This window comes from Drosophila serrata, unplaced genomic scaffold (assembly GCF_035046125.1).
Source record: "Drosophila serrata isolate PLE 108 unplaced genomic scaffold, ASM3504612v1 contig_276, whole genome shotgun sequence".
In the NCBI taxonomy this organism is placed as follows: domain Eukaryota; kingdom Metazoa; phylum Arthropoda; class Insecta; order Diptera; family Drosophilidae; genus Drosophila; species Drosophila serrata.
Genome location: NW_028257174.1, coordinates 618683 through 638554, shown reverse-complemented (window position 1 = coordinate 638554; position 19872 = coordinate 618683). Strand labels below are relative to the sequence as shown.

The following is a 19872-nucleotide window of genomic DNA, read 5'->3' as shown; positions in this document are numbered from 1 at the left end:
GTAATTTTTTGGACTATGGATGCCAGAAATAAAATGTACACGAAAAAGGAAGCTTATATACCCCTGCAGTTTTAAAAAGAAGTATTGGAATTAATCGAAAATCGATCATTACTAATCATAAAATATTCTTATTCATTTAAAAAAATATTTATCCATATTATGTATGACATTTTTGTTGACAAATCAAAACTTGAGAAATTCATAACTCAGCCATTAGAGCATTAATTTTAATTTGGAAATAAGTTCCATGCTAGTTTTTATCAACTTAATAAATCTGCATACTCAATTTAAAATTTAAAAAAATTAAAATTTTATGTATTCTAAAGCTATTTCAAGCTCAGTGAACCTCACCTCATAAAGTTTGTAAAGACTTCCCCAATTAGAAGATGTTAAAACATTATAATTATTTAAAATATTAAAAAAAATAATTTTAACTCAAATTTCTCAGGCCAAAATATTCATTTTTATAGATTTTTAGTGATGTTTTCCTCCCAAAAAAAAGCTAAAAAATTATTCCAAAACCCGAAGATAGCTGTCTTTTAGATTTAAAAAATTCTTTCCCGCCCAGAAAAAGCTAAAAAATTATTCCAAAGAAGAAGATATCCGAAGATAGCTGTCTTTTAGATTAAAAAAATTTTTACCGCCCAGAAAAAGCTAAGAAGTTATTCCAAAACCCGAAGATAGCTGCCTTTTAGGTTTAAAAAATTGTTTTCCGGCCAGAAAAAGCTAAAAAAATTATTCTAAAACCCGAAGATAGCTCCCCTTTAGGTTTAAAAAATTGTTTACCGCCCAGAAAAAGCTAAAAAATGATTCCAAAACCCGAAGTTAGCTGTCTTTTAGGTTTAAAAAATTGTTTTCCGCCCAGAAAAAGCTAAAAAATGATTCCAAAACCCGAAGTTAGCTGTCTTTTAGGTTTAAAAAATTGTTTTCCATCTAGAAAAAGCTAAAAAATGATTCCAAAACCCGAAGATAGCTCCCCTTTAGGTTTAAAAAATTGCTATAGCAATAAGCTTGAAAGAAAATTAGCTTCTAAATCGAACGAAAGCTTGCAACAGCAACGTGTTGCAAGCGATGTTGCTGCTGCTGTTGCTGCTGCTACTGCTGCTGCTGCTGCGGGGCAACACGCAACATCAGATGGAGCGCAGCCTCAGCGAACGTTGGCGACAGTTGGCCCTTGGCACTCTCTTGGAATCCACGCTGCGGATTCAAAATTCCGGATCCCGGATCCGGATTTGGAACACTGAACAGCGGCAATCGACGCATCACCGGATTTTTTGGGGCAACGGAATTCCCCATTCAGTTCGTTTTCGGTTCCAAAAGTTTACACACTCTCTTTCTAACGTGTCTCGCTGCAGCAGCTTTTCTTTTGCGGGGAAAAATCAACAAAAACGGCATACCAAACGAAACAAAAAAAAAGCAATCAGCAAACAAAGTTGACAGTTGTGAAAAGGACTCACGGAAAATGAATGGAAAATCGGGTGAAAATTGGTGGCTACTATGGCCATTGCTGCTGCTGTCGCGTTGAATTTTCCCCCGAAAAGCTGTGTGTGTTTCTTGTTGTGTTTTTCGCCAGCAATTTTCCTTTACTATTACTACTTTTTTTTTTTGTTAGTATTTTTAGTGCTTGCGTGTGGAATTTATATATATATTTTTTTGTTGGTGCCGAAAGTTTAACATTTTCACGTGAGATGTAAGTAGCAGAGGAGCAAAAGAGAGAAAGAGCCTTGAAAATAGTCAAACAAAAATAGGAAAAATAAAAGGAAATATAAAGGGAAAATCAATGCGCGTATGCGTCTGCCCCTCTGTGTGTGTATGTGTGTGTGTGTGTGTGTGTGTGTGTGTGTGTGTGAAGAGGAAAATCCATAAGGCGGCGCGTGAAGTGAAACTCAAACTCCGAACTCAAACTCAAACTTGTCGTTTGCAAAATATAATTTATAATTTATACCAAAAGAGGAGTAAATTCTAGCAAAGTGTGTTGTGGTGTGTGTGTATTTGTGTGTGTTGGTGCAGTTTTCCTGTATTTTATTTTTGTTAATCTTTTTTTTTTTTTTTTGGCAACCACAAAGTGCCAAAAATTCGAACAACAAACTCAAAAGAAAAATCCACGGCCAGAAGATTTTGTAAACAAGCCAATTCGGCTGCCAAACACGGAAGCAGGGAGCCAAACAGCTGATCCGCACAGCAAAAAAAAAACGCCCCCCCCAAAAAAGAAAAGCGCCACCCCACACACACACACACACACACACACACACAAAGCAGAATACGAAGAAGGTGCTGCCAAAAACTATCTGTCGACACAATGCAGAAAACTTTTCCACACACACACACAGAGAGGCAGCCACAGTGGTGAGAGTTGAAGAATGCACTTTTCCCCAAAAAGAAAATCAAAGAAAGGACAAAAGGAAACTTGAAAATAAATCTAAATATATATGGAAATTTTCCTAAGGTTTTTCGAGGCTTGAAGTTGATTTGTATGTTAAAACAATTGTTTTTTCCCTTGATTTATAGAATTAATTGTTTCCATATATTTTAAAATTACATTTTCTAATAAATAATATGTAACTTTAAAACAATATTTTTATAAATCGATAAATCAAAGTTTTAAAAAATCATAACTATGCCAAAAAGGCATTAAATTTAATTCGGAAAGAAGTTCTGTGCTAGTTTTTTTAAGTTTGTTATATCTGCATACTCAATAAATTTTTTTTCAAAAATTAAAATTTTGGTAATTTTCTTGATAAAAATTTTGACATATAAAAATATGAAAAAATTTCAAAAATTTATTTTATTCCCAGACATGCTTAGATCAATTTGCCTGTTGATGCTGATCAAGAATATATATGATTTATAGGGTCGGAAATGACTCCTTCACAAAATTTCAACCTTCTGACTAAAATTAAAACATAAAAATTCCCTAATAATTCTACTTTCATAAGTTAATCTCCAAAACACAATTCAAATATTGAAATTAAATAATTTCTTAGCAGATTCAATAAATATTTTAATTGTTTAATAAATATAGAGTAATATTATAGTATAATATATTACAAGGTTTTGGAATATATATTTACTAAAAAATCAGATCAACAAGAAATATTTATAAAAATCGTTATTGCCATTTTCTTTATGTATTTTAAATGACAAAGAATATGAAATCGTTACATTTTTTAGCTCCTTTTCTAAAAAATATTAATTATTTAATTAAATAACCCAAGTTCTATAGAAAAAGGAATATATTTAAAGGGGTTTAAATATTCATTAATGGCAACGTTAAATTATTTCATATATTTTGCACAGAATTAAAGCCACAATGTACTATAACTTTTAAATTGATTATGTTTCCAATAATCTGTCACCTTTCTACACACTCACACACCCACACACATACACACAAACAGTGCAAGGACACTCGAATAGCAATAGCAAAGGAGCAGGACAAGCAGCAGTTGCAGTTGCACCAACAATATATATTTTTGCTGCCAGCGCCAAGTTCAAAATCAACGCCTGACAATGACAACAGTAACAGCAACAACAACAACAACACCAACAGCAGCAGCGGCAGCAGCATGGCGCCCAAAAAGCCCTAAAATACCAGCAACATCGATAGCAACACCAGCAACATTGCCTGTGGCAGCCACACCAATCAAATCGGCGGCCATAATAACACCAACAAATACACCAACAACAACAACAACAGGAGTAGAACTAGCAGTAGCAGCGGCAGCAGCAGCAACAAGGACACTGGCAGCGGCAACACCAACAACACCAATACCAAAAGCAATAACAATCAATGCGCTCGACACGACATGGCGACGTCAACTGGCAACACCAACAATGCAACAACAGCAACATAAATTGCTCTGGCAATTGCAGCAACCATTGCATTTGCAATGCCTGATGACGTCGATCCGTCTGCCATCGGACGCAATCAGCCGGCTCTTTTTGGCTATTTGCCTGCTGGGCTGCCTTAGCCCCTATACAGGTAATTATCGTTATGCAGCTTAAGTTTTAAAATTATAATAATAATAATAATAATTTGAACATAGTTTTTTTTTTTACTCACTTTGGGGGTCATCTTATATAATGGTTATTTTTCCTGGTATTTTATTTGTTGTTATTTCCATTCGCATCTGTTGTTTACTCCTTTTATTCACTATTATTTTTCACACTTTTTTCACAACTATTTTTCACTGTGTTCTTGACTGTGATATTTATACTGTTCTTAACTCTATGAATCGCACTGTTATTTGATCTGCTCCTAACTCTGCTCTTCACTCTGTTATTTAGGTTCACCCTATTCTTCACTCTAATATTTGCTCTGATTTTTACTCTATTCTTCGCTCTGTTCCTTACTCTACATTTCCTGAACATTGGCTACCTTTAGTTATTCCATTTATTTTGCACGGCCTTAAAGCCATACGATCTAGAATTTTCTAACTCTGCTCTGCACTCTGCTCTGCACTCTGCCCTGCACTGTGATCTTCACTTTACTCGGCACTCGGCTCTTCAATCTATTCTTCACCCTTCTCTTTACCCTACGAATCGGCACCCTTGGCTTCTTTTAGTTATTTCAATTATTTTACACAGCCTTAAAGCCATACGATCTAGAACTTTCTAACTCTGCTCTGCCCTCTGCTCTGCACTCTTCTCGGCGCTCTGCCCTGCCCTCTGCTCTTCACTCTGCCCTGCACTGTGATCTTCACTCTACTCGGCACTCTGCCCTGCCCTCTGCTCTTCACTTTGCCCTGCACTGTGATCTTCACCCTACTCGGCACTCTGCGCTCTGCTCTGCCCTCTCCTCTCCCCTCTGCCCTGTCCTCTGCTCTGCACTCTGCTCTGCACTCTGCTCTGCACTGTGAACTTCACTCTGCTCTTCACTCTTCTCGGCGCTCTGCTCTGCCCTCTGCTTTGCCCCTTTGCTCTGCCCTCTGCTCTTCACTCTGCTCTGCACTCTGCCCTGCCCTCTGCTCTGCCCTCTCCCCTGCACTCTTCCCGGCACTCTGCCCTGCCCTCTGCTCTTCACTCTGCCCTGCACTGTGATCTTCACCTTACTCGGCACTCTGCCCTCTGCTCTGCCCTCTGCTCGGCACTCTTCTCGGCGCTCTGCCCTGCACTCTGCCCTGCACTCTGCCCTGCACTCTGCTCTACCCCCTGCTCTGCACTCTGTCCTGCACTCTGCTCTGCCCTCTTCCCTGCACTCTTCCCTGCACTCTTCTCTTCACTCTGCTCTGCCCTCTGCTCTGCCCTCTGCTCTGCACTCTGCTCGTCGGCCTGCTCTTTACTCTACTATACAGGTGCACTCAGTTTTTTCACTCTATTCTTGTCTATTCTTCACTCTATTCTTCACCCTACAAATCGGCATCCATGACTTCTTTTAGTTATTTCAATTATTTTGCGCAGTATTAAAGCCATACATTCTAGAAACTTCTAACTCTGCTTGGCACACTGCTCTGCACCCTGCTTGGCACCCTGCAATACAGGTGCACTCAGTTTTTCAATCGCTCCTGCACTGTATATTTTACTTCGTTTTTCAGCCTCTTTTTAACTCTATTCTTCACTCTGGTACTTACCCTATTCTTCACTCTGTTATTTAACCTATTCTTCACTCTGTTAAACATTCTATACCTTACTTTTTTATTAAATTTTCCCTGCAGTCTGATTATCACGTGTTTTTCGGTTCACTTTATCACACAGCTACTGACGCCACTGACCACTCTTTTGTGAATAACTTAAAATGTTCGGTGATATATAACTCAAGCTTCCCTTAGCTTTCATGCTCTCTCTCCTCTCGCCTCTCTCCTCAACAGTCGAGAAGCTTCCGTTCAGCGATCCATGACCGTTTACAAGAACAAGAACAAGAACAAGACATTGTAATATGGCATCAGAGATGAGCAAGAACCGCAAGAGAGCCGCGAATATCACTCACACGCTCTGTATGCCTTAAGCTTGGCTCCTTCCGTTATGTTCCCACGCCAGATCTGACTCAATTCTTCACTCCGTTAGAACCTCTAAGGTTCTCTTTGTTAGTTACTCTCTTGCTCACTCAGTTCTTAATTGAAACTCGAAATTAAACGATTGAATAATACCCTGCAGGCGGGAGGGGCGCTTGGCATTCGCCCCATTGAAATCTGATGCCATTTTCATTTACATAGATTTACTCGTTAACGGAATTTCTTTGTTGGCACCTTAATCGAAGCGAATGACGCGATTATTCAGAATAACAATTGCGTCCCGTTGCGATTTACACAAAACTTAATTTTGTTTTACCAATACACATACACACACACACACACACACACTAGGGGGTAACTGTCAGAAGTTTGTCAGTGCCTGCCGTGGCTTTGATATTTCTTTCTACTATTTCTCCTATTTCTTCTATTTCTTCTATTTTTTTTTTGTTCGCAATTTGCATATATACTGAAGGTTGCAAAACATACCGAAAGCCTACACAACCGCACTCCACTTGCAAAGGCGCCGGTGAGTCGGTTATAAATCTGCCTGATACAGTCAAGCCCGGCTAAAAAGGGAAAGCTATTATATTAAAAAAATACTTGAAAAACCTCTAGCAAATACCAAGAAAAAATTAATTAAATTATATTATAAATTTTAATAATATAATAGAAAAAAATATAACAAAAATTCCTAGCGAGTGCTTACCGTACTTGGCTCACCTGCTACGGTGCTCAATCAAATTTGATGATTCTGTTTTCTTTTTATGTGCCAGCCAGAGTTGAGCCATAAACAATTGCCAGTAGAATGAGAAAAACTCTTGAGATTTTCCAACAACAAAACAAAAAAAAATCACCAAAAGGGTTTAAAGCTGCACTTTCATAAAAAGGAAATTATTTCTCAAATTCAATTTAAAAATTCCAAAACAAATCTTTGAATAAATAATTGTGAAACTATTTTTATTAAAGGAGTTTCATAGATATATTTTTGTACATATAACAATAAAGTTATTGTATTTTCCATGGAGCTGTTTTTGTTGGTTTTTTTTTTGGGTTTTAACCTTGACTTTGCACATGCAATGTTTAGCCCTGTTTTTCCCCCATTTTCCCCTGTTTTCCCCTATTTTTCCCTAGACCCTCATGATTGTTACACAAAATTTGAATGTTAGAACGAAGAATGGTGGAAGAATGGAAGCAGATTGGAACAAACTGGAACATGGGGCAAAGGCTCAAAGGGAGATGGAACGATTCGGTTTCCCCATTAATCTTGAGGCATTTTGTAGCATACTTATCGGCGCCTGGGGCTAATTAATTGCATGCTGCATTGATGTGCAGTGAGGCTTCCTAAATAAATACCAATTATTAGCATTGTTAAATATTTTTTTATTTTATTTTTAATATTAATTTGTTTAAAAATATATATAAAAATATATTTAAAGTTGTAGAAAATAATTGGGTAACTGTATTTAATAATGTAGGTACTTGTTTTCAGAAAGCTTTCATTTTTTAAGTGAATAAAACGAAATAGGTGCAGTATTTAATAACATAGATATTTTTTCATAGCTTCTTTTGTTAGGTACATTTCTTTAAACAAGTGCTTGTACCCATAGGTACTTTATAGTCCTACCTTAACGTTTTAAATTTATTCAATTTCTCCATTCTTTTGATACATATTATTACCTATTTAAAACATGTTTGGCTTCAGTTTACAGAACTCTATTGGCCAGTACTTTCTACCCTTCAAACAATTGAGTAACTTGGCTAAATTCCTGTACCCCCAGTTGACCGCATTAGCTTACATAAAGTGACCCCCCGTCGATCGATGGAAAGCGTTGCGTTACAGCTAATTACATTTTCATTTATATTTACATTTCCCTGCTCCTGTTTTTGTGTGTGTGTGTGTGTGTGTTTCGGTTCCGATAACGATACCCTGTGATGATGATGATGTGATGGTGGTGCAATCAATCGAAGCTCAAGTGGCGACAAGAACTCAAGTGCCCAAGAAGAGCCATGTGATTACTGGTCAACAAACGATGCAATCGAGCCATCATCATCATCATTATTATCATCATCATTATCAGCCGATGGACAATCTATTTGGGGGGCCTACAAGGACCAGAGTCAGGGCCAAGTCATGCCTGATGATGGGGCTCTTGAAGCCCCCTCTCGAAGCACTCATTATCGTATAAAATATGAATTAAATTGAACTTTGGCCAAAAACTGAGGCCGCCCTCATTCATGGAAAATCAATTTTTAATTTGGGATTATACAAAACCTAGAAGTGGGAATATAATGTGGATAATAATTGACTTCCTTTTGGAGGCAATTAAATAATATAAATATAATAATTTATGAATAAATGGAGATATGAGTGCACTAGAATGGGTTATTTAGGGTGTTTACTCTATTATTTACTTTTTTGTTCATTTAGTTATTCATTCCATTGTCTCAGTTGTTTATTCAGTTCTTTATTCAGCTGTAAACTAAGGTGTTCATTCAGTAGTTCACTCAGTTGTTTATTTAGTTGTTTATTAAGTTGTTTATAGGCTTACTATACTTTTCAATATGTGTTTCCTTATTAAAACTTTAAATCAACCAAAAGAAATACAAATATCATATTTAATGCTTGGTTTCTAAGGAATTTACTAACTTTACATATAAAATATTTAAAAAATTAATATAAAATTAAATGAAAGGAGATTTAATAGCACTTAAAAGAAACTCTATATAATTTCCCTTAGTTCCTCACACATTTTGTGTGTTTTTCTAACTCTGCCAAGCTGCTCGGCTTACGACTTGGCCCATTACGCATACGACACGTTGACAGGCAAAAGACAAGAGACAAAAAGTACACACAAAGCGTACATTACATCAAGGGGGAGGGGAAAGGGGTGGTGTCACTACGACGTGACCGGGCTAATTACATTGCACCATGGCATTCAAAATGGTTTTATAATCTTTGCTTCCGTTGGCAATTCGCCGCCAAAACAAATGTCCACAAAATGTTTCAGCCTCACAAGCCCGGCCTGCCTGCCTGCCTGGTTTTCTTCTTTACCATATTCCCCGCACTTGGCCAAGTCTCATTAGTGATGGCCAATACACAAGGAAGCTCAAGCCATCAAAATGCACAGCGAAAAATAAGTGTAGATTCTAAAAAGAAACTCTAGGATTTTTTCTATAATTTTATTTTTACCCTTAAAAAGAATAGAAAACTGAAAGGACACAAAGTTTGGCAAGCCAAAGTAAAGTTTGCAATTAAATTATAGGATTGGAAATGGAATATAATTATGCTTTAAATATTTGAATTTTTTGGTTCAATATTTATCTATATTTTTATATAACAAATTATTCGAAAAATCATAGTTTTTCAAATATCATAGCTCAGCCAAAAATGCTTTAATTTTAAATCGGAAAAAGGTTTCATGCTAGTTTTTATTTGCGTAATAAATCTACATATTCACTTTAAAATATAAAAAAATTACAATATTTTATCAATTTTGGACAATTTTAACGGTGTAACCCCTTGAAACATTTTTTAAAAAATTTCGAAAATTTATTTTTTTGCCGGATATAGCTAGAAAGATTCCCCTGTTAATGCTGATCAAGAATATATATGATTTATAGGGTTGGAAATGACTCCTTCACTTAGTTTCAAGCTTTTGATTAGAATGAAAGGGTATAAAAATATTCATAAAATATTAATTTATTAATATTATTAATATTTTTCTAAAATACTTTAAATATTCAGCATATTCCCGATTTTCCTCTCTGCTCCCCGGTAGAGTGGCGAATGAGAGCCACAAAAGCAGGCTAGGAAAAGTGGAAAACTTGATGGCTGCACTCACTCAACGATGCCACCAGTGACCCTGCCACTTTTCCACTTTTCCAAAGTCCCCACCTCACCCTCCCCCCCTCTCCCTTTTTAGCCCGCTTTTCTTGGGTTTTCCTCGCCTTGCCGCCGCCACCGCCGCCGCTTAAGCATTTATGAACTACTGTGTGTTCGAAACAAGGCTGCAACACTGGCAAGTGCATTTGATTTAATTTTCCTTCTTTTTTCCCTTTCGGTGCTCTCCTCTTTTTTTTCGAGTGAGTGGAAATTCTGTTTAGCATTCTCCACGTCAAGTAGCACGCCGTTGACATTGAAAGTAAACTTCCCACAGAAAATTGATTGGGGTCCAGCTAGGAAAATGCCTTAAAAGCATTTTAATGTCGCTCTATAAATATTCAAATGCTGCGATTTTGAATCAATTTGGCCCGCTAAATCAATATCATATTTAGTATTCCACAATTTGAAAAGAATTTTCATTCATGAAAAAAAAAATATCATCAAACCTTAACTATTTCCCCTGCTGACTTAAAATAGAAAATAAAAATAAAACAAAATAAAATGTGACATGAATTGCAAACGTAAACTTAACATATTGACAACAAAGTGTTATTGGCATAGAAAAACTAGCATAGAAATATATATATACATTTATATATATACATCAAGGCCAAACAAGCCCCAATCGAACGGAAAATCATATAAATTAAAACCAATTGAGAAGGGAAATTGCAAATAAATTTCAAATAAATTGCAATAAATGGCAAATAAACTGCAAATAAATTAGAGATAAATACAGTAGTCTTCTCTTAAAAATCTCTTATGATGTAAAATTAAATTTTCTGACACGGAAAAGTGTGTGCAAATTTTCCCAAAAAAAAAAAAAAAAAATTGATTTTTCTTTCCGCGAGAATAGAACAAAGGACGCATTTCGGTTGAATTCTTTCCACTCGAGCTGGATGCCTTCTCTGTGAAGGTAGGAAGAGAGGAATGTCAACAACAAAAGCTATTTATAAGTAAGCCGCGACCCTGGCCAGCACCCTGGGAAATAACCAAGCCCCCGGAAAATCTGCACCGGGTCAGGTGGAAATGAGAAAAACTCAGCAGGCATGGCAGGGCGGGCATTAAAAAGTAATAAACATAATTGTAAAATAATGCGGCCGCTGGCTTTAGCAGGCGCATTTCTGCCATTAAATGCAGTTTTTAGCCAGTATATACACTTGAAGAAAAAGTATATTAAATTCTTTAACTATAGGATTATTAAATAATTTTATATAATTTTTTTACCCTTTTCCGCATATTATAATTTTAGTCTAAGGCCTGAAACTAAATGTATGAATCATTTCCGGTCCTATAAGTCATATAAATTCTTGATCAACATCAATATCCGAATCGATCTAGCCATGTTTGAAAGAAATTAAAATTTGTCCAAATTTTTCCAAAATTTTATAAGGGGTAACATCGTTAACATTTTTAAAAAGTGTCAAAAAATTCAAAATTTTTCAAAATTAAATGCAGTATGCAGATCTTTTAACCTAATAAAAACTAGCTCAAAACTGTTTTCCAAATTGAAATTAAACCATTTTTGGCTTAGTTATAGTATAATAACAAATATGTATAGTAATAAAATATATTAACTATATAAAAATTAAATAATGAATATAAATAATATTAATAAGGGAATTATTAATAGGAAAACAAATGTAATGTGCTAGGTTTAATTTCAAATCAGGACTGATCCCTTCTATAAGATCTATATAATATATAATTATCATGTTTAAGACTTACCGCAGTAGAGGACACGTGGTTATTCTTTTCCATTCCGGTTATCCAGATGCAATACATTGGCCACGTCATACTTTTGGATCACAATCACTTTCACTAGATAGATGTTAACACTAGGTACCCCTAGGACAGACTGAGGCGCGCGGCCCGATAGCGCCTCTATTTATACTCCCCGAGCGAAGAGAGGAGCAGAGAAAGTGAGAGCGAGAGAGTAAGCGGTACCTCCAGAGCAGTGTTGCCAGGTTAGCTTTTTATAAGCTAGTTCTAGCATATTTGAAACTAGAAAAGCTTGAAAAATTTCCATCTAGCTTATAGCTTGAAATATAGCTTATTTTAAAATTCATCTAGCATATTTTAGCTTTTTATGTATTTTTGACATCCACGGAATGTTTTTTACGAAAAATATGCTTTATAGCATGAAAATATTGGAGTTTGTTCTTTTTTTCCGATGGTTATGTGCATTTTATGTGATCGTGAACTTATTTCTAATCGAAAGTGTCATCGGAGATCGATTTGTTGGCTGAAGTGTTACCACCAATAATTTTGTTGTGTTGTGAAAATAGGTAAAGCGTGTCCTCAAAATGCCGAAAGTTATATATAAACAGATTTTTCGGGATGCTTGGCTCCAAAACAACGAATTTAAGTGCCAGGAGAAGGAACCAAAGCATATTGTTGCTACTGTAAGTCGACAATATCAGCCAAAATTTTTTAAATCAGGCAGCATGCGGCATCGAAAAAGCACATTTTATCAATGAGATCAGTTGCTGAATCGCAAAAAATAAATTTTCCGGCTAAGTGTTGCAAGACTCAGGATCAGGAAGCAGCGCTTTGTTTGTTCATTGCCGAACACTCGGCGACGAATAACATGAAGGAATTGATGAAATATTAACTAATTTGTTTTAAGTGCTTACTTTAAGAACATATTTTTAAGACTTTCTTTAATAATAACATATTCATATAATATAATAATATATATTATATGTTTCGTGTTTTCTCATATTTGGGTGTAGCTTGTTTTTTCGCATTTTTTAAAAATTGTTTAGCTTATTCTAGCTTATTTTTTTTTTAAATCTAGCTTATATGGGCGCTCATCACCTGGCAACACTGCTCCAGAGGCAAGCAGAGCGAAATAGAGAAAGGGAATGATCTCTAGAGATGCACAGAGAGTGAGGGGCATACCAAATAAATTAGAGAGAGAGAGAGAGGGAGAGAGAGAGGGAGAGAGACAGAGGAAGTGAAACGTAGAGAGAGTGAGATGCAGGGAGAGAGAGATAGAGAGTTACACTTGCTGTTTTAAACTACCAGTTTTGCATTTTCCTCTAAATTTAGGAATCCCTTCTATGGGAACTATATGATATAGTAATTTTAATTTAATTAAAACTAAAACTATAAAATTATACAAAATAGCTCCATCTCAAATTAGATAAAATGATGTTGAAAATTGGAAAAGTTATAACTAGTTTTCTAAACATTTTCCAATCGTTCCTATGGCAGCTAAATGATAAAGTCGTTATAACAAGAAATACATTATTTTTAGATATTTTAAAATTATTATACATTTAAATTTATGATGTTTCTGATATAATAATGACAAGGAATAAATTATTTTTAGATATTTTTAAATTATTATACTTTTAAATTTATGATATTTCTAGTATAATAACTTGTTCTTCATTTTAATATATCATATCTTGGTTTTTCCTTTCAATAAATAAGTTCCTACTCAACCCATAATTACCAAACTCCACAAACTCTTTCTTCATATACAATTGGGTTTAACCTCGAGGGTATTGCATTTTTGTGGTCATATTTTTTTTTGTTTTTGTTATATGTATGTGCATAGTTTTTTCCCCCAGTGTGCATTACTCACCGAGAAGGGCGAAGGTTAACATGAAAGGCGTACGATGGGCGGTGCAAAGTGGGCGGTGGCCTGCTAAACTTTGACCCAGGACACAGCTAAATTGTTTGGACGACAGCTGGCGCACGAAAGTTGAACGCTGGCTTTTAATTATTCAGCGATCTTAAGAAGAAGAACCTGCCACTGCAGAAAAGGTATTGGTAGGGGAAATTGGGAGGAAAAACCCGGCACCAGATAAAAGGAGGAAAAGCACGTGCACTTGCTTCACTCTCTCTCTCTCTGTGTGTGTGTGTGTAAAAAGAACACGTTGCAAAGCAAACAAACAATGTGAACAAACAACTGCAGCATCCGACCAAAAATTACAAAAAGTAAAAAACAGCAAAAAAAAAAAAGGAAAAAATCCTACACGATTTCCCAGTTGCTTTTGCGAGAGTGAAAGCGGGGCGAAAAAAGAAAATGAACAAAGTAGGTGGAAAACAAGCGGAAGAATGAAAAACTTGACAGCGCCACTAGTCGTCACAGGACTGCACTTCAAAATAAAATATGGAAAAATAGGATACTCTAGGAGCTTTTAAAAAATAAACATACATTTATAATTGCCAAGTTGTTTTTCGGGAAGTGACACTAGTTTTTATTATGACTTTGATAATAATATTTTTATTTTTTATATAATTTAAAGTCCGAATTTTGGTTTTACGCTTCCTCCATAATTTCCAAATGATTGTTTATTCCTTGAAGAATTTATACATTTTTAATTATTATAATAAGAGGTTGTTTGGTAAATTAGAAAGGTGACTCCAATTCATAAGGGTGTTGCCAAGTTTTTCTTTCTAGTATTTACTTTCTTAAAATTTATGTCAGAGTTTTTATACCCTTTCCCGAGTATTACAATTTTAGTCAGAAGCTCAAAACTAAACGAAGGAGTCATTTCCGACCCTATAAATCATATATATTCTTGATCAGCATCAACAGGAGAATCTATTCAGCCATCTCCGGAAGAAAAATAATTTTTTGAAATTTTTAAAATTTTATAATTTTAATTTTTTATTTTATCGCCAAAATGTTGACAAAAATTTTGAATTTTAAAAAAAAATTTATTGAGTATGCAGACTTATTAACCTAATAAAAACTAGCACATAACTTCTTTCCGAAATAAAATTAATGCTTTTTTGGCTGAGTTATGAGTTTTTGAAGGTTTGATTTGTCGACAAAATTGCCATAAAAAATATGGATAAAAATGTTGATTACAAAAATTAGAATATTTTAAGTTAAGGTTTGATCGATTTCTAATTTGATCCAATAATTATTTTTTAACCTACAAGAGTATATAATAGTTGGTGTGCCAAAGGTAACTTCCTTTTTCGTTTACATTTTATTTCTGGCATTCAAAGTCCGAAAAATTACGTATACGCATTACGTATACGTAATTATTTTAGAATTTCGTTTTGTAGCTTAAAACCTAGTGAAGAAGTCATTTCCGACCCTATAAATCTAATATATTCTTAATCAGCATCAAATTTTTAAAAATTTTTCCAAATTTTATAAGAGGTTACGTCGTCATAAAATTGACAAAAATTTTGATTACAAGAAAAAAATGAATTGAGTATGCAGATTTATGAACCTTAACAAAACTAGCACATAACTGGTTTTCGAATTAAATTTAACGCATTTTTGGCTTAATTATGATGTTTTAAATATGTTGAATTTACCCAAAAATTATCATTTTACCCATATTGGGTTTAAGAAACCTAGAATATAAATATTTAAAGTTTTCTTTGAGTTATAAGAAGGCCAACAAGTCAAATAGCTCTGGACTTAAGATCGAAATCTTAATTAATAAATAAAAAAAATATTGGAAACAAATTAATGGGAAAGCATATTAATTATTATTTATTATTACCTATTGTTTAATAACACCACCTATAATAGTATTCTTTACTCAAATATTGTTTAATAACACCTATAAAAATATTGTTTACTCAAATATTAGATATATAAAACCTTTTGTTACTTTATATTATTTTTCTTATTTAATAAACTTAAGTGTAGCTTACTAGATATTTTCTCCTCTACAATTCCCAAGTGTTCTCTCATTCCCAAAAAAAAAAAAAAAAAAACCCATGCCAGGTGATTAGTTCCCTTCGAGGTCACACGTCTTTTTGCTGCGTGTAGCACGCGACCCATTAAAGCTCGCCCCAGACCGCATCCGTAGTTCGTGGCCGCGTCCATACTCCGGTCGTCCTGTCGTCCTGTCGTCCTTTTGTCCTGTCCATGTTCCATGTTCCGTATCCGAGCTAGGTTCGAGTTTGAGTTCGAATTTGAGTCTATGTTTGAATACAAGTTCGAGTTCGAAGCTTATGCCGAGTGTACGTCACTCGGAACACAATTGTGCTTTTTTGAGTGTCTGCGTCTCCGGCGGAAAAGCCGAAAAGAACCGAACCGGAGACCGAAACCTTCGCTCCTGGTGACCCCATCCATCATGAGGTCCTGTCTGTCCTTACACGTGAATCCCCCCTTGTCAGGGACTCTCCCCTCCTTGGGAATGTACAACATTCTAGCACTTGACATGTATTTAGTTTATTATTTATTTAAGACTCGTATGTTAACATATTTCCATTTAGCTCTCATTCATTCATTAAATATTGAAAATAATATTAATAATAAAATCGCCTTGAGTGATATAACCGATCGATTAGCGAGTTAGAACCGCCTCAAGTCGCAAAATATTCCCTATCTTGGCTTTTCAAATGTGACCCATCGGGTGAATCAAATTGATAGTCACTGAACCCTGGGGATCACACGGCGGATTAGCCGGATTAAAGTAGAGCAAAATCACTAAATTACACTGTCTATATATTTATAGTATTATATATATATTTATTAATAATATACAATATTTTTTTCTCATTTTTTTCAGCTGCTTTGGAGGAGGACTGCGTTGATTTCCAGGGCAATAAGGTGAACCATGGCATGCTGTATGTGCCCGGGCCCGGTGTATGCAGCCTGTGCGTTTGCTATCACTCCGAGCCACTCTGGTGCAAGGCCATCTACTGTGATCCGCCCTACGTAAGTGATCCTGTATCCTAACACTTTCTAAAAAAAAATATCTATACCTATACAAGAAAGGAAGCTAACTTGCTAACTAACCCTTACAGATTGCAATTCAATCACTAGAAAATTAATACATATAAATTATATGTATTTATGTTAAAAAACATTAAAATAATGCCTGCTTTCATTTCATTCACCTGTAACATACATGTTCCTCTATTTTAAACGATATGATATAGTAGTCCGGTTTTCATATAATTTTACACAAAATTCTAGATTAATATATAGTGGCTATATGTCAAATTCAATGAAAATATGTTGAAAACTGGAAAAGTTATTTTGTTTTTTTAATTTTCCAATTGTTCCTATGGCAGCTATATATATATATATATATATATATATATATAGTCCACCGATTTGCCATGCTCCGATATATATAGTAGTAAAATTATATAGAAGAATAACTCAATAGTTTCATTCAAATAGCTTAAATTTGTTCCGAAACACATCTCGCACATCTGTGCATATGATTCCCAAGTGGTTCTAACCTCCCCGGAACGAAGTGACTGCTGCCGGCCACGTCTCAGATATATGTTGTGTTACAAAAGTTGCAAATCATTGTTTACTAGTGTTCAAAGTTAGTAACTGATCATACATACATACTTATTGATCATAGATACTTACTGATCATCGGTAATTACTGATCATAGTTACTTACTGTTCAGAGTTAATTACTGATTATAGTTACTTACTGTTCAGAGTTACTTACTGCTCATAGTTAATTGCTGATCATAGTTTTATAAATCGTCCGATTGTTCCTATGGCAGCTATATATATGTATATATATAGTAAACCGATTCGCCATGCTCCGATTTATATAGTAGGAAGATTACATAGAAGATTAACTCCATAGATTCATTGAAATAGCTTGCTCTTTGTTGCAAATCAAATCTCGCACATCTGTGCATATGATTCCCAACTAGTTCTAACATCCCCGAAACGAAGTGACTGCTGCCGGCCAAGTATCAGATATGTGTTGTGTTACAAAAGTTGCAAGTCATTGTTTTCTAGTGTTCAAAGTTAGTAACTGATCATACATACATACATACTGGTCATAGATAGTTACTGATCATAGTTACTTACTTCATTGATACTTATTGATCATAGTTAATTACTGATCATAGTTTTTTACTGATAATAGATACTTACTGTTCAGACTTAATTACTGGTCATACTTACTTACTGGTCAAAGTTAATTACTGATCATAGTTAATTACTTACTGCTCAGCTATATAAGGAATACTATTTTTATATTAATTGCCAGTATTAATTGTCAACTCATTTTAGACCTAAATTATTAATCAGCTATATTTCCCCTACTCATTACCATTACTATTAATATAATACAATATTATATTGTACAATATTATATTATATATTACAATTATATTATACAATATAATACAATATTTTTAACCCCCATTTAGTTTTGCAAAAACTTTCGAGTTGGCGAACGTTGCTGCGAGTTCGAGTGTCTGGATCCGCCCGGCGAGGACAAGCTCTATCAGGTGAGGATCCCAAAAATATCACCTTAGAATTTCTAAAATTATTCTATCATAATTTGTAATCCTATCCAGGAACGAATGCGAAAACGTGCCGAAATCCTGGCCGGAAATAGTACCGCCTCGAATGTACGCCTTGCTCCGATAGCCATGTCCACCATAATGCTGGGCTTTCTGGGCAACAGTTTCCTGAATTTATAACTTGAAGTGAAATAGCCAGAGCTGGATGGAGGTCGTCGTACCCTATAATTTTGTTACTCGTTGTTGCTCTCTCTCTCTCTCTATCTATCTATATATCTCCCTCAGTGAGATTATGATTACACCAGTGGTATAGGTTTTCACGTAATATCCCCAGACTTATATAGGTACAATAATAATTTCATTCACCACAAATCCCGGACAGTACCCCAATGTGTGTGTGTGTGTGATCCAGAATCGTTGGATATATACATATATATATATACATAGATATATAGCTGATATATGGCATATACACAAAGAAAACCAGAATAAACTCATCAAGCGAACGTATAAGACAGTCTCTAGCTCCTAAGACTCTATAGTAACAAGATGAATATATATATATATATATATATATATAAAGAAGATATATATATATACAAAAATATATATAATATACATGAGAAGGAAATACCGATGTAAGAATATTGTACACGAGAGCGTTTAGCTCTGTTGGATCAAACAAATTGTTGATTAGTGTTTAACTAAATGGAATGAAGAAAGGTTTTTTTTTTTAATTTTATTTTTCATGCTGCTCGTAGTGGAATTTAATTTTTTGTTTTCACCAAACCAAAAAAAAAATATAAAAATAAAAGGAAACCTAGAAAAAATGAGGGGGAAAATACACTGCAGTAAATTACACATATCTTGGCAAAACATTTTTTCCAAACTAAAAAAAAAAATGAAGTAAAAGCAAACTATTCTAAAGAACATGAATCATTATTATCTCTTGCATTGGTGCTAATTTTATCGTAGGCTAAAATAAAATGTAATACACATTTGCACATTCACAACACCTCAATCCATTTGAATCAAATTCTATATAGTATATATCAAACTAGGTAATGTTATCGAGAGCGAAATATGTAACGAGTAACGAGTAGCGAGTAGCGACTAAGTGAAAAACCTATGTTTCATATAAGAACATTTTGCCCAAGGTAAAACCTAAGCCATGTTAACGATCTAAAAAGAGTAATAATAATAATAATAATAATTATAGCCGCTCGATAGGTTCTACTTTTCGATAAAAACAAAATCGATTGCATAATCAGCTGAGGAAAAGCTTTGTAGACACGTACATGACGTGATAGGAAAAACCCCCAAACCTTCAAGAAATTAGTTATATAGAACTCTCTTGTTTCAACTTTAGGCTAAAGACTAATAAAGACTCTGAAGCCATCTCCGTCTCTCTTTCTATATATATATAATAGCAAATCCAAGCCCAATGATCGTAGTAATTAATTCTAGAGATATATATAAATATATATATATATATATAGAGCAGGACCAGCAACAACCAGAAAAACTTAAATAGAAAAACAACTCAAATCGATCATTGGTCGACATTTTTCACTTGATAGCACATAAAAAAAAAACTAATAATATAATATATATATATATATAAAGGCGGGACAAAATAAAAAAAAAATCCGAGAAATATGAGGAGTACGGCTGTGAAATTATGTTTGCTTTAAATTGCATTAAACACGCAACTGTAAATAATAAAATGACGATAAGTATAAACAAATCGAATTATATCGAAAACTATTCAAATTCCAGCTAAAAGAGAAAGTGAATGCGAAGTTAAAGCTCAGAGGAGGA

General features: G+C 34.6%; 1 protein-coding gene and 2 long non-coding RNA genes across 6 annotated transcripts in view; 2 read left to right on the top strand and 1 right to left on the bottom strand.

Moving 5' to 3' along the window:
• LOC147643179 (uncharacterized) overlaps positions 1–4631 on the bottom strand; it is a 117580-nt gene extending 112949 nt beyond the window's left edge. For both annotated transcript variants that reach the window (XR_015272238.1, XR_015272237.1), the window contains exon 1: positions 4064–4631. This is a non-coding gene — a long non-coding RNA (uncharacterized LOC147643179). The remainder of the gene's footprint in view (positions 1–4063) is intronic.
• Positions 1056–19451, top strand: LOC110180576 (uncharacterized). Of its 3 annotated transcripts, XM_086835314.1 has the most exons (6): positions 1056–1299; positions 1613–1690; positions 3399–3982; positions 16335–16483; positions 17956–18036; positions 18106–19451. In XM_086835314.1, the coding sequence occupies exons 3-6, from the start codon at positions 3511–3513 to the stop codon at positions 18229–18231; spliced, it is 828 nt and encodes a 275-aa protein (XP_086691440.1). In that variant the 5' UTR covers positions 1056–1299; positions 1613–1690; positions 3399–3510; the 3' UTR covers positions 18232–19451. The 3 variants fall into 3 exon arrangements, with proteins under 3 accessions (XP_086691440.1, XP_086691442.1, XP_086691441.1); XM_086835316.1 differs by lacking the exon at positions 1613–1690 and having other exon boundaries at positions 1073–1299; XM_086835315.1 differs by having other exon boundaries at positions 1133–1690.
• LOC147643178 (uncharacterized) lies at positions 11840–12762 on the top strand. Its single transcript, XR_015272239.1, has 2 exons — positions 11840–12239; positions 12635–12762. It is a non-coding gene; the product is annotated as an uncharacterized LOC147643178 (long non-coding RNA).
• Positions 19452–19872: the final 421 nt, after the last annotated feature.